Source organism: Corvus moneduloides, chromosome 3 (assembly GCF_009650955.1).
Source record: "Corvus moneduloides isolate bCorMon1 chromosome 3, bCorMon1.pri, whole genome shotgun sequence".
Taxonomy (NCBI): Eukaryota; Metazoa; Chordata; class Aves; order Passeriformes; family Corvidae; genus Corvus; species Corvus moneduloides.
In genome coordinates, this window is record NC_045478.1 from 115,772,651 (window position 1) to 115,789,625 (window position 16,975).

The window sequence follows — 16,975 nt, forward strand, 5'->3', positions numbered from 1 at the left end:
ACTAATTTATTTAAAAGAAAGAATTGAAGAGAATGACGTGAAATGGCTGTTGCAATTGTGTGTTCAATTTTAAATGACAGTATAATGCGGATTTGTAACTAGGATGTCTGTGGGCCTAAGTGCAAGAACTTGATTAATATTGTGGTTCACGACATTTTAAATTGTATGTAAATTATACCATTGTTTCCACATTTAAAGCTATAGGAATCTTAATTGAAATTGCAAACCAGAGAAAGAATACTTAGGCTTGGTTCAGCTAACTTTAAAGCTTTTCCAGCTTCTGATAGAAGACTTTTATATCCTATGTCTTAAATTAACATCAGAAAAGCTACTGTAAAAAGTAGGATGTGCTTAGGCTTTTCTGCTAGTATTCACCAAACTTTTCAAGCAAGGCGGACTATAGCAGTTTGATGGTATCTCTGTACAAAGGGCTTTAAATTGGAAAAAATGAATAAACTGTAAAAATGACCCAAATTTGCTTGATTTTTTTAGATATGTCTTTATATTAATTATAGAACAGAAAGAACCAAATACTGAGTCGCAATTTTTTTTTCAGCTTGACACTCTGTTTTTCATTATTATGTTTTCCTCGATCCATGAACAAGTAGGTTTGCACTCACAAATGTAATTTTTAATATGTTTGTTTTTTTCCATGTAGCTCTTCATTTTTTTGATTACTGGTGGATTAGTAGATTAACATTGTAGAAGATTATTCTTTTGAAACACTTAGGAAAAATAGAACTGAGGCTTTTGTAAAAGCACTTTTTGACCTGTCACTCTTTTCTACCCTTAGTGATGAGATTAAAGGGGGAAGGCAGAAAGTCAAATTAAAAAAAATGCCCAAGAAGCTCTTCCTATTGCAAATAATTCTCCCCAACGATTTTGCCCAGGTTCACCTTTCCTAGCCAATGAAGATGGTGTACTTGGAGGTGTGATAGTTCTCCGCTCTTGCAGGTGTTCAGCAGAGCCTGAATCCTCACAGGAAAAGCCAACTTTACTAGGTAAGAAATTGTTATTCATTTTTACTTCAGCTGGGTGCCAACTCAAAGTGGCAGGTGAAATAAAATCTCTGTGCATGTTTGAAAGGCACAGAGAGAACAAAAAGAATTGAAATTGAAATAATAAAAATCTAGAAAGCGAAATAGGGAACAAACAAGGCTAATACTAATAAAACTCTGGAAAAGAGCATTCTGTCTGACTCGTTATTTCTGAGCAGAATTGTCATTCAGAGGGTTGTGTGGGATCCTTCTCAGTCTATGGCATAGATATAATAGTTGCTTGAGGCGAGGCAGGATGTGTTCCTCATAGGAAAAATTGCATTTTTAGCTGGGGGTAATGCATGTAGCTGTTTACTGCTTCTCAGTAGCTTATATGTGAAAAATGCTTTCTAAAAAGTTCTTTATTCCTCCGTTTTGCAGAAGAAAGTGTGTGAATTTGGAGGATACACTTAAAATTTGTAAGGGAAGTTGTTTATGGTTGTTTATTCTTGGTAATGGCCAGGAAAATGGGCTTAGATAAGCCGCAGTTACTATTTGCATTTGCACCAAACAGGACTTTCTGCTGCTTATACTGAAATCAGCAGGAGCCTGGACTTTGCCTCCACCAGTAGCTGGCTGGTTCCAAAAAGGCTTTACATCCCTTCAGCCCTGTTTCTGTCCTGGAAACACAATCCCTATCTTGCTGCTTTATGGCAGAAAAATGTGTTATGGAAAACTGTCAAGTGGTTTGTGTGGGAGAAACAGATGGAAACGGAAGGCTCTAGGCTATGAGCAGAACAGGGTGGAAATACAACCCTGAGACAGTAAAGCCTCTTTGAAGGAAGGAATTTGGGATTAGGGGCATATGAATTACTTCAGGATGATACTTGTGCCATCTCCTTTCCTGTGGTGCTCCTCAGATGTGGAGCTATGTGCTTATTTATTGGGTCACATTGACCTGTCTAATATAGGCTGGGGTTATGTTACCAGAATTAAAGTGTGACATTATCTAGTGCAACAGCATCCTACAACATAAATTCTATCATTAAAAAAAGAGTTAAGAAAATGCAAAATACAAGTCTGATTAAATAAGAACAAGATCAACCTAACCTTCAATTCCTGAGGTTTGGGAGTGAGAGGATTTTTTTCTATTCATTTAATGTTTGTCATTCATGTAAGAGAACATATTCTGTTAATGAAGGTTTGGCATTTTTTCCTCAAAAGTTAATTTCTAAAATCCCCTTATACATCATAAGTAAAGAATATTTGTCTGTTGATTTTTGGTTTTCTTTCCACTGAAATAACATTGAGATTAACTGTAGCGCAGTACTTTTTCTGTACCATGGAAATTTCCTGCCTTATAATGTATGCTGAGATAATATATAATTTAACATATGTAGTATTTGTGTTGTTTGGACTGAAAATAAGTTGGTAAATAGTGAAAAACTTCATGTATAGAATAAGAAACTCTCGTGTCTTTGTTACAGGGATCATCTTTATTTATTTCTTTTTAATATTGAAACAAGTGGCAAGGAAGTTGCTTGCTAAATGGTTGAAAATATATGTATCTGAAGATGTAATCATTACATCTTCACATGTAATTTTGAATTTTCATTGTAGTTCCACTACTTGTAATGGCTAACAGTAACCAAGGATCGTGCTAGTACAGGCTACTTTTGGTAGTTATCAAAGGCAGAGATATTATATTTTGAGGGTATTTGACCTGAACTGTTTCCCAACTTCTCAAAATTAAAAGGTGGGATTAAATTTGTCTCAAAAAAAAATGCTTTCACTGACAGTGGAGCCTTTGGGGTGCCAAGGGGAGGCTGGCCCCATCAAACACACATTGATTGTGCTGGATATGTTTCACTGTCTGAAAGCTTTTGACTCACCTTTGGTGGTATCAGTCATGAATCTGTTATGGGGCAGCAGAGCACACACCTCAGTGAAGTTCATTTTTCTTTTATGATGATATCTGCATATCTGTCAGAATCTTCAAGTCTTGCTGGGATCATCTAACCTTTGATCTCCTGCTCTGGTTTAATTGCTATGCAAGGAGAAGTGGTTCAAAGGATCAGTGTGCTCAGCGTGCTGTGACCTTCATCAGCCACGTTAAAGGAACGTGAGGAATAGGAATGAGTAAAAGTTTTAAACCCATCTAGTGATGCTTTTTTGCAGTATGTGAAAGTCACTCTCAAAAGAAATAATGTGGAAATATCTTTTCATGGCATCTCATGTAATTCATGTAAGACACCTTCCATAATCCAGAGGAAGAATTTGTGCTTCAGTGCATTTTTTTAAACCTTTTACAGAATTCTGTGAAATGCCTTGAATTCTGATCAGCTATTCTTTTTCTTTCCCTCCTCCCAAATTATGGACTTTATGAACACAAAGAAAAATGGCCATGACAGAGAGCAGGAAGAAAACAGTGTGGCAGTTTATAAAGCTCCACTGACAGAGAGCTGAACATCTGAATAATGTGCTCTTTGTCTGAATTTTGGGTTGCAGCTGAGTAGGAATGTGTTGGTGTGCATAAAGATACCTGCATATGTATCAGGCAATTAAAGATCACTGGAACAGGCTGTTAAACAACTCATAAATCAGGACACTTTTAAGACTTCAGGGACAGCACCATACTGGATTAACAGGCATTAACAATACATGTGAGCAGCTATTAGTTTTCTTAATCATTATCACTGCAAGCACGACAGTTGGTCTTTAACACTGACATCTTAAATTAGTGGTGAGTGCAGGACCAGAGAGCTGATGCTGTATACCTGGTGCTGGAAGTCCAGGTAATCAGACCTGAGACTGCTTTGATAGGGATTTCTTCTCCATCTGTCTTTCCTCTCTTACCTTTGGTGCTCCTTACACTCTCCACAAAGACAGGGGGTGTTTGCATCTGCTGTTGTAATTCAGCATACTTTTGAATCCAGGACTTGCTCAAATTTTCCCAGAAATCTTTCTTTCTTATTGTGCATGTTACTCTGATTCCATCAGACACCTCTCCTGCTTTTTCTGCAGGATAATTTTGCTTTTACCAGATGTCTTTCCTGCCTGCTCTATATCTTCAATTCCCATATTGCAGACTTGACTATATGTGCATGTTTTCCTGTATCCTGCTTGGGCAGCTAAGCTGCAAATCCCCCTTTACCTAATGATAATTATATACTATTTATATATGTATGCTCAGTTCTGTGGAAAAAAAATGCTTGTTGTAGGGTGCTTTTGTCTGGGCTCAAGGCAGACAAGCACACATTCTATCAGCTTTTACTTCATGGGTGGAACAGGCCACTGCTTTAGAGATTGGTCCAGTCTTTTAACTGCAGTTGCAGCTGATGTATTTCTCATCTTGGAGGCTCCATATCATTGAAGTAACACTCTCATTCTGAGTATTAGTTCTGCAGTGTGTGACTGAGAATAGTCAGGAAAATCTTGTTTGTTTGATAGCTGTTTCTTTTGAGACTTAATTACTCTGGTAAGTAGTTTTTGTTCATTGTTTTTTAACCTTGCTATGTTTGTTCCTCAAGATACTAGTCTTGTTAAATTACATCTTGTATTTTAAACCTAGGCCTCTTTGTAACTTCTTGCGTTTTCTTTTATAGTGGAATTTCTGTGGAGCCATACAACAGAGAGCATGTGTGTTGGATATATGTCTGCACAGGATGGCAAAGCTAAGGTAAGCCATGAGAAATAGGCTGTAATACAGTAAAATGAGTGCAGAAGCTAAGGAGAATTTGTATTAATGATAATGAAATATGTAAGAAATTTCTATCTTTAAGAGAATAGAAAAAGTAATGGGTGCCCAAGCAGTTAAATGTGTCAATTGATTAGGCATTTCTAATTTCTTTTTTTAATTGCAGCAGTTAACAACCCTATCCTAACATATGATTCATGTCAGGATAAGGTGCCACGAACATGTCCATTCCTTCTGCTGACAGTAATTGTATTTGAATAACTTTATCCATCTTGATTCAGCTATACTGGTACCATGTTTTTCTGTGGGCATGTCTTCCTTCAGCTAAAGCAATTGCACCATCAAGGAAGATATAAAACAAACTTCAAACAAGTTCCTAGAATAGCCTCTCTGATAAATAATTCCAATATTGCCATCCATATTTTCAGTTTTTTGGGGCCTTATAATTTATTTTTAATGAGAGAAGTATTATGTTAAAATTGAATTTAGCAGTGAAAACTGGAAAATTCTGTCACATCATGATCAAGGAGTAGGGATTAACCAAGTGGATGAGCCATCCATTCTTAGGAAAAGAGCATGGAAGGGAGAAAAAGGAGGGTACTGTTACATAGCAACTAGAGCATTTAGGAGAGATGTTTGGAGAACAGGGATGAACATGGGAGAAGCTGCAAGCAGAGCCAATCATAATTTCTGTAGGCGTTAATGCAAAGGGGGATGTGACCAAGGTGGTAATAAAAGAATATACCAAGGTATAAAAGAAGAAAATCATCATCAGATATTTTACATAGCAAAACTGGTGTAACGCTCTGTTTCAAGCACTGGGAATGGATGAGTTCATCCTCAAGGCATAAAATGTGCAAGAAAAAAAGACAAGAATGCCCCAGAAAGACAAGAAAGGTAACAAGCAGTTGATGAAGGAAGTGCTGGTAGAGATACAAGTGAAGGATTTGCTTCGCTTTTGCATAACTTAGGTACAATTCTTTCCAGATAACTATCCATGGAAGAGAGTGTGGTTTTGCTTCTTTTCTTAATATTTATTTCAGATTTTGTTGAGAAAAGTCCAAACTGAAGTTAAAAGCTCAGATTGAAATGAGCGAAACTAAAGCAAGTTCAGCTACAGATGTTCTAGTACTTGCTAGTTAGCTTTTAAATTGTTGTCTTGTGTCTGCAGTGAAAGAATAACTGAGAATAAAGGATGTTAAATGTTTCCAGTGTGCACACCTGCCTCTGACTTACACTGCAAAGCTCAAGTTTTGTTTCTTCCTGGTAGTGTCTAATTAATAAATAAATGCTAAATATGAAATCTGTCTGGTAATGTGTATTAACATGACAGTGCCATGCCCAGAGTTGCTTTCCTACTCACAGTTGCAACATTTGACATCTGGTGTGCATTGTTTTCATACTGCTGGTAAATTCTCCAGCTGGTAATCCTGATTGTGCTGACAGACACAGCTGCTCTTCTTGGTTCACTTTTAAATTATGTTTTTGACCTTCACTGAAGAGTTAATCCCCCTCCCTTTCTTCCTTCTTTGAGTCTGTGGCCACAAATGCTTTCCAGAGAAAAACCACAAACGCTTTTGCTGCTGACTTCTATTGATCAAAAAAAGTCTTCTGCCATAAAAGCTGGAATTTTGTTCTGCTACAACTAGGACTAGGTTATAGATGGAAAACTGGGCTTGAAATAGAACACAATGTATTGCAAGTGAAAAAAAAAACAACTCTGTTCTTTAACAGAGTGACTGTTTTGCTACAGTTAATTTTGAGTGCTTGCCATGAAAGAATAATGGGATAAGAGTTCATAAAAGTATAAAATATCACTTGTTTATGGGTACCATAGCAAAATTATTAGGCAGCAACTTGTAAGGAAACATTTGCTTTCCTGTTTTTCTAGGGTGGTAAAGACCTTCAGGTTTTATTTCTTTCATCGGTCTAGGACTTGAGTTTTGTTTTTTTGTTTTTTGAGGGGTTGTCACAGTGGCTGATTTTGGACTGGTTCAATTTAATCAACAATTTAATGAAGATGAAAAAAATAAAAAGCAAGACTTAAAAAGCTAGAAGGTTTTTAAGTGTCTACTGTTATGAACTAGACTAATATTAGAATCATATAAAGGGGTACATAGTAAGGAAAAGAGGAACCTGCTTTACAGTCTTAGTGTGGTTCTTAGGGCATGGGAGGTTAATGCAGTTCATAACAGGACCTAGCAAATGGTGGTTCTGAACCCCAGATGGAAACTGTGGAGGTACAGGATGCCTTTCTTACAAGGCAAACACACAAGGCAGATGCAGCTCACCTGCAGACACTGGTGTGCTCAAGACATGGAGACAACCAGTTAACTCCTTAAAAGAACAGTGGGACAGGAAAGTGGAATCATTGGCTTGAAGTGGTACGTACACCCTGACCTGCGGGTGCTTCTGGCTTTTAGCAGTGTTAGCTCTCCAAGTACTGACCCCTTGCACCAGGGGTTTGTTTGCTCCCAGTTTAGGGAAGACTGGGTTCTGCAGCTGGCCGCTCACCTCCAGATCAAACTGCCTGAATGTTAGCTCACCAGCACCAGATGGCTGAGCCTGAAAGAGCTGTGCAGTAATAGTGGTTTGATTTGAAGCATACATTCTGGAAAGGTGTCCAGTCTTTTTTTTTTTTTTTTTTTTTTTAAACCAGTTGCCTGGAATAGACACCATTTCCTGTTGGATTAAAGTTTTTGGTTGAATGTTGCTTTAAAAATCCTGCATAGCCTTGCCAGATGAACTAAGTTCACACCTTATTACTGACACAGTCACCTCTGGTTGTGTGTCCTATCAGCTCTTTCTTGATGCTGGAGCTATTTCAGCTCCTCCACCACTCATAGCTCTGGCAATGTCATCTCCAGCACCTGCATGGTGGATGGCCCGGTAGCTTCCCTCAGATTTTTATGCCACAAACAGCTAATCAAGGCATATCTTAGCTGGTTCAACTGTGCTTTTCTTTTTTTCTTGTCATCCTTCTCGACACAAGCAGCTTCATAATCAATTGGTGCCAGCATTTGTCACAAATTGGATGTGGAAGGACACAAGCTTTCATCTGAGCATTTTGGCTCTTTCCTTTACTTCTTGAACTAACCTGCACTGCCTGGTGCTGCACCTAACCCAGGATGGTGCTTGGGAACCTCAGTTATGAGCTCAAGGGGCAGATAGACTCTGGTTTAGGAGCTTCTGGACCCAAACTTCCTTCCTGAAGCAATACTGTGACAGATTGTTTCAGCATCAGACCTGTTCTTTGGGAAGATGGATGGGCTTCCCAAGATCTCTTGAAGGAAGGTCTTGTATTGCCACCTCTGTGATGGTAGAGTTGTCACAGTAGCTGATGCTCAGCTCTTTCTATCAGTAGTGAGGCTGTTGGAATATTCTGGGCTGCAGTGCAAGTTTTGGGCTGCAACCATGAGAATACATAGAAGCAGATAGAAAACATTAGTTTGTGGATTCCCTCTGCGCTCACACTGCTCCTTTTGTAGCAGTAACTGCTGCATCAGGAAAGGTTATGACTTCTAGATTGAAGGACTGGGAGGTTAAATAACTGCATGAACTGAGGAGGATTTTTTTTTTTTGTTATTGTGTTACTGACTCATGAATTACAAGATATGAATTTAAGATATTAAATCAGCAATTATTTTTTTTCCAGTCCAGATTTTCTTTTTCTGAGATACTAGTTAGTCCTCAGAATAACCTTCCAGATGGTTGGGGTTTTTTATGGATCCATAATAGATCCAACAACTGATCATAGCTTCAGCTAAGAAGGTCACTCTGTTACTGGGGCTCTGACTTCTTAAAAGTTACTCTGGCAGGGTTCAGTTATCATTTCCTATTTTCCTGAATTTATTGGGTTGTGTTTTGAGAGCTTAAGCATTTTTGTTGTCAGCACTGGGAAATAGCTCTACTCTGTGTTGCTTCTTGCAGCTCTGTTCATACTGCCATGGATGATGTGTAATACTTAGTAATTCCTTCAATTCACCCATAATGTGATTTTAGATTTAAATGAGGAATGGGAAGGAAGGGGTGTTAGTGGTTAGGTTGCACAAGTCAATTGACTCTTCTTAGTTACAAAGACTTCATATCTTCTTGTTCCTTGTCTGCTTGCCCAATGGAGGTTGCTTCAAAGGAAAATAAATTCTTCAATCTCAAATGACAGTGCAGCGTATGCCTGCAATGTGAGTTCACATACCAACGGCATCTCTTGAAGTTTCTGGCTGTGGGTAGGCAGCCTTTGTTTGATTTAATGTTGTGTATCTGTGCATAATCAGACAGGAGCCCTTTTATCTCAGACAGGGTCTGCAGAATATTTGTTTACTCAAGTCCTGCAGTATATTCTGTATGCAGAAAGTGTAAGTGGCTGGGATACTAACTTCTTCCTGGATCTGACAAGTGTCTTGTCATGGGGAGAATAGTTGGTGGTGGCTGATGTTTCTGCTCCTAGATAGGTAATTCCTCACTGTGTTTTCAAGAGTATTTGAAGTCAGAGTGCTTTTTTTCCAGGGCAAGATCCAGCCTCGATAGCAGCAAAATGCAGTTTAGGTAATTTATTTTGTGTAAGTATTTGAAATAATCTATCAGCTCACTATATTTCTTAGTATTTATAAATCTGCTATATGATCTCTATAAATGTTGCAAACTTTGGCAATTATTGTAAATGTTGCAATACTTTTGAGATATCCTTGTAGTTCAGCCTCATAGACTTTAGTTTTCCTAACAGCTGGATGACTTAGACAGCAAATTTAAAAAGTCCAGTTGCAATATTGAATATAATCCAGTTCAATTGCCAGTTTAAATCTCTTCTTGGCAGCTATTCAGTTCTTATAACATGAAATGCTAAGCTTTATGTTATGGCAGGTTTTAATAATGCAAAGTTACATGAACCATTCTTTCCATTCTCAAATGAACCAAATTCACGTTGCTTTGCAAGACGTGGTATAGCAGTAGTGGAGAGTGTTACATATTGCTGTGCTTGAAAACATCCATCAGCAGCAAGTGCTGTCCACACCAAATGTTGTGGTTGTGATGTGCAAACAGAAACTTTTATCTTTGACAGTTAATTTCATTTTCCAGTATAAGCAAACATGGTGGACAGGGAGACCATCTCCAGTTCACTTTTCCTGTGGATATGTAAGCTGTCATCATCAGATTTGTTCGCCTTTACTGATGCTGTAAAATTTAGCAGAAGTCCTTCCCTCTATGTTTGAAGTGATACATGTGACAAACACTGGTTGTAGTGATTATTGTTGGTTTTCTGAGGATGAGCTTCTGTATTTGACTTTGTGAGTAAAAGGTCTGTGAAAGCCCTTTGTCAGGAGAAGGGCAGTTTTCCAGTGCTCATTGGGTGAAGAAAGACATCTTGGAAGAATCCTAATTCTATTTTGAAAATTAGTGGAAAAATTTACTGAGCCTGTTCAGTGAGCAGAAATACGAAGTCAAATAATTCAGTCATTCATTTCAGACTACAGAGACAGTCTTTTAACTTCATGAGACAGGAAAAGTATATGTCACTGTTCTACTTATTTTCTTTAATCTTCACTCTTGTCTGGAGACTGGGGAATCAGTCAGAAATTTTCATTTGAAAAGTACTCTGGGCATACAGTGGACCATCCAGTTCTCTCATAAAAATAATTCTATTTGTTGGAAATAACCTTTAGTGCTAAGATACTAGTTAAAATGTTTGGCTCGTAGACCTTCATGGAAATCAACAGGCTCTGAGATGAGAAGATAAGTTCACTTTTTGGATTGGGTTCTTGCATAAAGCCAGTAGTTCTGGAACTCTCCCTGCATTTGGCTGACAGAGTGGGGTAGGGAAGATGGGACTGTGTGTCCAGGTATGCAAATATAAATGCAGTAACCTGACTTAGCACCTGCAGTTCACAATGATACAAATCACATTTGAAGATACATGACAGGGTTTTAGAATACCTCTACAAAACCCTGGGGTGCTGAGTTGATTTGATGATTGGTTGGTATGTGTCTTTAGGCTGTGTTGATACAAGTATGAGTGATTCAGTTAGAGACCTAAATAGTTTGTAGTAATATACTTAAATCACAGAATGAATCTGAGCTTGGAAAACTGTTAACTTCCTATGCAACCTGTATTTAAATCATTACTTTCAGTGCAGTGAGACCAGAATCACCCCATCATCAGTTGTTTCCCAACAAGGACAATATTCTGGAGCCTCTCTTTCTGTTTTTTCCCCCATTTTTTTTCTTTATTAAGGTTTCACCAAGATGCACACGGCATTTTCTGATAGCAGCAGTTGCCAGTATTTTGTGGGGCACCTTCTCCTGCCATACTACAGGTGTACATACAAACCATGGTGGAGGAGAGATTACCAGGAGACAGAGCAGCAGAGCTGCTGCCAAAATGGGCTTTTACTGCTTACAAAATAAATTCAGAATGTGTGGTCAGATGGTTCTGATGGTGGAAGTGTGTACACAGCTAGAAGGCTCCAAATTTCTTAAGAATATATGGGTTTGGTGGTACTCCTTTTTTCAAGGAGCAAAGCTGTAGAAAGCAATTTCCTTAAGGATATGGCATACTAGGTCTTTCATTATATTTCATCTCTATAGTGTAATGAATGGAAAAAGTTTGTTTTATAAATTATTCTGTCTAAAGCACATCCTGAGTGTGTAATAAGAGTGCTAAACACATGAAGCACTCCCTAGATTTGCTTAAGAACTGAATGTGCTGCCATCTGGTAGTTGTACTCTGTCCTCTTGGCAGCGTTTTATTGACTTCAGCTTTCTCATGCAGCACTGTCTGTCTCCTGGCTTAAATTTTATATATTCATTTTACATTGCATTTATGCTTTTAATGAAAGAAAAGTGCCCTAAGTAGTTGTGACAAACTGGTACTTTTACGTGAATAAAAGAAGGAGACTAGCTCTTTAAAAGAAAACCTTTTTCATGTTCCTTGGTCTCCAGGTTGTTTCAGAATCCTTGTCTATGAGACATGAAATAATGTAAGTCAAAAAGATGAAACCGTATATTGTTCCTGTAGGAGTTAACGTGTATTCCAGAGGAGAAAGACCTGTTAGTTTCGTAGGTAGTGGGAAACTTTGCAGTGTGCATCAAAAAGCACTGGGAGAGAGTAACATTCCAGAGTCTGCAGCACTGGGGTTGGGGGGATCGATAGATCCATGATGTTGGTTTGGTTAGGAGGGAAAGAAGGAAACATTGTGTGTTTGGATGTCGAGTACATGGAGCAAGAATCAGCGTCTGAAGGTTGGCTAGCTCATTTGGGCTTTATGGGGGGGGTAGGAAGCAAAAAATCAAATCTTTCTTCCAGCACTTGCCTGTTTTCCTGTAGAACTGTGGGCACGAGGTTCCTCCTTTAAGCTGCAGCAAAAATCTGTGGTGACTGATTGTTCTCCCAGTTGTCAGTACCTCATCTCCTCCCAGACCCTCACCAACCTCCCTTTTCTCTAGGAAGGCAAATCACATCAGAATATTCTTGGGACTGTAAAACGTCTATATATGAAGCTGAAGATATGGATAACCCCATCATTCTTAATCTACCATTCTTTGACATATTCTTTCCTCAAAGAGAGGCTTCTGTGGAGCTGACTGGAGGATTCATTCAGGAAAATTATTTATTTTCCCTTTTTTTTTTCTGGTCCCAGGCACAATTTCTTCCAGGTGTGGGTTCATTCAACTTGTAAAGCTGACAGAATAATTGAGTTCAGTTAAAACCTTTCCAGTGTCATTATTTTTTGTTTGCTTTTTTATTTTTAAGTTTTTAAAAGCTAAACCTAATTGACTATGCAATCTGGACTTAATGTAAAATATGATGGTGGGATACAAAAATGTAACAAACTTTACAAATAAGTTCTGCGGTTAATTTAAAAATATTAAGTGTTCTTTGATGTTTCTTTTTATTTACTGAAGTTTGTTCTTATGGTTAAGAACAAGAGAGATATAATTGTAAGAATTTGCTTGGGAGTTTTCTGAAGTTGTCTTGACATGGCAATGTTACCCTGTCAAATTATTTGTTAAGGCACATCTGAAACAATATCATCTTAGATCTGTCTCATTTTTGTTCTACATAAGGCAGCCATTGGTGAAAGTAATAAGAAGTAGTCAGTGTAAACCAGATCTGTATTTACGCGATCATAGAAAGTATGAAAATACACAGGATGCAAGTAAAGGCTTTCAGAAATGTTTTATTATGTGTGGTTTCAGTGTTTCTGTAAATGGAAGTCTTCAGATGCTGGTGTATAGTGGTTTGGGGTCTTGTGTATGGGAAATGGGTTCTTCCTGACGTAGGAAATGAGGTTTTCTATAGGAAATGTGTTTTGGGCAGCTATTTAAGGCCAGCTACTTGCTAATGTATTAATAGATAGTGACTACCTGCTTATCCCCTCTTGTACGTTTTCCTTTCCTTGCTCAAAAATTCATTAGGATTAACTTACTGGTTTGCTCTGATTGCAGTATCTCGCTCAACAACCAGTGGCATTCTTCCTCTGAGGAAACTTGCTACCATGCCCATCAGTGTTGCTTTTATACTGTTACCCTTTTCATTTAGAAATTTTCACAGACCTGGAGAAATATCATGGATCTGTCAGTCACAGAATAAAAAAATACCTTTCTTCCACTTGATTTTCTTCCTTTTACTTTTTTTTTTTTTAATTTATGAAATGACATTTACTGACAAATTGTCAGTTACATTTTGGGGGAAGCTGTAACAGATCTGAAGGGAGTATTTTCTTCTCGGAGTGGTAAGTCACAGTTGTAACTGAAATTGTTCTGAAAGTAGGAACTTGTTCATATATCAAGCAGGAAAGCCAGAGATCAAAGTTTCAGCTGTAAAATGAAAACATTGAAATGTTTTTGATTAAATCTTGTTCTGTGATTTAACTGAAAACAAGACCACCTAAGTGAAGGCACCACGATACCCTTATCAAGAAAGGAATTAAAAGAAGCTGCCCGAGACACAAAATGTCTCTTCAGTGTAATGAACTGAGTTTAGAATCTCAAATAATTTTCTGCTCAATTGATGCAAGTTACTCTTACTGAACTTTTACATTTGTTCTTCTTGTCACAACCCGTGGCCTTAGTTGCACCAATTAAATCTTTTAAGTGGGATAATGTATGTACCAACAAATATGTTGTGGGCTGCACTTACAGGAAGCTGTAGTTTCTAAATGCCAGCAACTTTATGTTGTGAGCTTTATACCATAGTAGCAATCATTTCCAGTTCCTAATTTAATATAACATGAGCTGTTTTCACAGTGTAAAAACATGTGCAGAGGGGATAAAAAGTCATTACTCTTAACAGTAAGTCAAAGTATCTTTTCGTAAGTGGATGCTTTCGCCCATCTAATAAAGCATACCCTAGTATATAAAGGATCATTAACAGATTTTTACAGCCACTGAGTTACAATTCAGTTATAAAGTGGAGTTTTGTGTACACAGACACACGCGCCCACTTCCTGGCTGAAATGTTCCAGTGCCTTCTCAAAGGCTTTTAAAACTTTCTGTGGAAAAGATGCCTATTGGCAGAAACACAATTGTTCTTTGGATTGATTTATTTGGTAGTTGGCAACAGGAAGTCTTTAGAGTTTTTTAGGTGGATGACTAGGTATTTTATGCAGAGAAATTTCTCCTTTGCATCCTGATCATTGCAGTTGCCTTATGCTCTGAAGTATTAGTTTAGCTCTGTCAAATAGTTAATTCTGTCTGAGATTTCTGTAAGGTGTATTTCTGTATGCAGTAGTAAACACTTCTGAATCTCCCTAAGAAATAGACCTATAAACCATGAAATGCCAGAATGATTTTCTTTTGTCTTCACTCTGGATATTTCTTTCTACTTTCAGTGCACTGATTCATCCAGTTTACCTTTTCTATGCATCTGTCATGGTCTTTCTCTTCATGTGTTAAACATCAATGCAATCAAAAAAGAAAAAGAATCTGTTTCTTTTCAAGTTGCTTTGTAATTTATCCTCAGACTTCAGTGAGGGAACAGCTTAATTGTTCAGTATTTACAAGCTTACTTTGTCCTGTATAATTTTGCCTTTTCTCAGTCCATAATATTCTCTTGACTTCTCCACAGACTCACATTTCAAGACTTCCTCCTGGAGCTGTGGCAGGCCAGTCCGTGGCAATAGAAGGAGGAGTTTGCAGGCTGGAGAGTCCAGAAAGCAGCTGATTCTTCACTTCATTGCAAAGAATGTGAATGACTTTTTTTGTACAATAGGACTTTTTTTGTGTTTTAACAGATGTTGGAAATTCTGCTTTTGTTTTATACTCCGTATTGCAACCATGTGCACCATAACTTGAGACAAGTGCTGCTGTAGTTTATGTTCTCACTCCGTGAATGGGGGTTGTGTGCATGTTTATTTTGTCCCTGAATAAAATAGGAACTCTCCCCAGTTGTGCAAAGATCATGTATGATTAATGATGGTGTTCTCATTTTTTTATGTTGAAAGATAACCAAAAGTTAAGAAAAAAAATTTAAAGATATGGTCACAATTGTCATTCATATTCTAAATTTAAAAGTAACAGACCTTTGAAGTGGCTTTATAATGATGCAAAAAATGATTATGGTTTCTAAAATGATTATGGTTTCTAAGTTTCTCAGTGGTTAAAAGAAATCCAGAGGTGGTTTAAACACGAGTTGTTTTTTTCCTCTCCAATAAGGAGGATTTTTTTTTTTTTTTGTTCAAAGAATGGTTTCAGTGAAACAAACTAGAGCAAAATTAAGGCTCAAATTGTTTTAAAATAGGCTTATAGGTCGTATCTCTGTTCCCATACCAAGATGTTAATAGCTCCAAGCTGTATGTATTGCAAAAAGCTATATGAAGATAATGTATCGTAACGCAGTCTTTATGTATAATGGAATATTACAGTGTAAATAAGAAGAGTTTATGGAAAGATGCGATATTATTCTTCACTTCTGCTTTAAATCTATTTTTAAGAGAGGTACAGAAATGAACATATTACTGGATGCGAAGTGCAATGTGTATTAAGTGGCTGGTGGGAGGTCTGATACTGAGCTTTTGTATTGCTTAAGCAGCGTCCTCAAGCCCAGCCACAGCATGGGTATTTATATAACTGTGTGTAATATGTAAGTACTGTGCATAAATTTACTGTAACTCTTTTGATACCTTCAACAAAACTGCAGTGTAAAACAATGTAATCCTTGTCTGCCTCGTGAAGCATTGGCAGCTGAACTGTCATGTGTCACCAGTTTGGATATGTGAGCCAGGCTGCCCAAGTCTTAAAAGTGAGTTCTGACGTACAACCTTCCACTCAGTCCTTTTTTCTTCACAGCACTGGCAGCAATAGAAGACTTTTGTAATTAATTCATTGTCCTGATAAGTATGCCAAAGAGAAACTAAAATAGTTCATCTTTTTTTCCCTGGTGGATATTTGATAATTCTGTTTTCAGAAATAGTGGATGAATAGATATTCAGACTGTATTCGCTTAATCGGGCATTGTACTTGCCTGTTTTGTAATGTTGTGCCTGCCTATAACAGACATACTTGACTGATGAAATGGTTATATTGATTGTAGTACCAATCTTTCATGGAAAAGAATAAATTTTTTTAATAGCCTGAGTTCATTTTCACTTTTATACTACAGCATATATCGAGATACTGTCATCTGTGTGTGATTTTTTTAATTGTGACCTCAGTGTAGCCCTATAGTTGAAGATACTTCAATACAGTTCTGTAAATAGTATGGAGCAGCAGCTTTCCAGATTGCACAACAACAAGGTGGAATGTACCTGTCTTAAAATAGTCTGTGCCGAAATACCAGGTTGGATCCTCAGTGATGCACTCATGGTCTGAGGAAATGAAGGACTGTCCTGCAGCACTCCAGAAACAATGCAGCAGAAGCTGTGTTGTCACAGCCCTTAGAGCTGCTCTCACGTGGTTAATGATTAAATGATTGTGTGGACCCTTCACTATGTAGTGAGTGAAAAATTGAAGATGATGTATATGGGTTTGTGCATACCCACATTTGAAAATGGCCTTGTTATTAGAAAAGCTAAAGGAACAGTGTTAGCCTGCTTTTATTCTAAAAGTGCTTTTCTGTTTTGACATCGTAGAAATTTTGGCATAAATTCACTCTTTCATGCAATAAGCATGGCAGAATGCCTTGTAAAATGTAAATTGATGAATTGTTTCTTCCCCTTACTTGCTTAATCTCTCTTTTTGGAGTTTTGGATTCCAGCGAAGGATTTTTGTGGTTTGTTTTTACTTTACTTTTGTGTCTATACAATACCCCAATAATTTTTTTTTCCTTTTTTTGGTGCACAGCTTTCTACCTAAGGTACATATGAGA

The 16,975-nt window shown here is 37.6% G+C and overlaps 1 protein-coding gene across 6 annotated transcripts in view; it reads left to right on the top strand.

Annotated features, from left to right (window-relative positions):
• Positions 1-16,245, top strand: part of TASP1 (taspase 1) — an 82,224-nt gene extending 65,979 nt beyond the window's left edge. For 5 of the 6 annotated variants that reach the window (XM_032103656.1, XM_032103660.1, XM_032103659.1 and 2 more), the window contains 3 exons: positions 891-1,001; positions 4,583-4,656; positions 14,738-16,245. In XM_032103656.1, coding sequence (XP_031959547.1) covers positions 891-1,001; positions 4,583-4,656; positions 14,738-14,833 — 281 coding nt within the window. In that variant the 3' untranslated portion in view covers positions 14,834-16,245. Of the gene's footprint in view, positions 1-890; positions 1,002-4,582; positions 4,657-14,737 lie in introns of those variants that run through there. The other variant, XR_004239161.1, reaches the window with a different exon arrangement.
• The last annotated feature ends 730 nt before the right edge of the window (positions 16,246-16,975 follow it).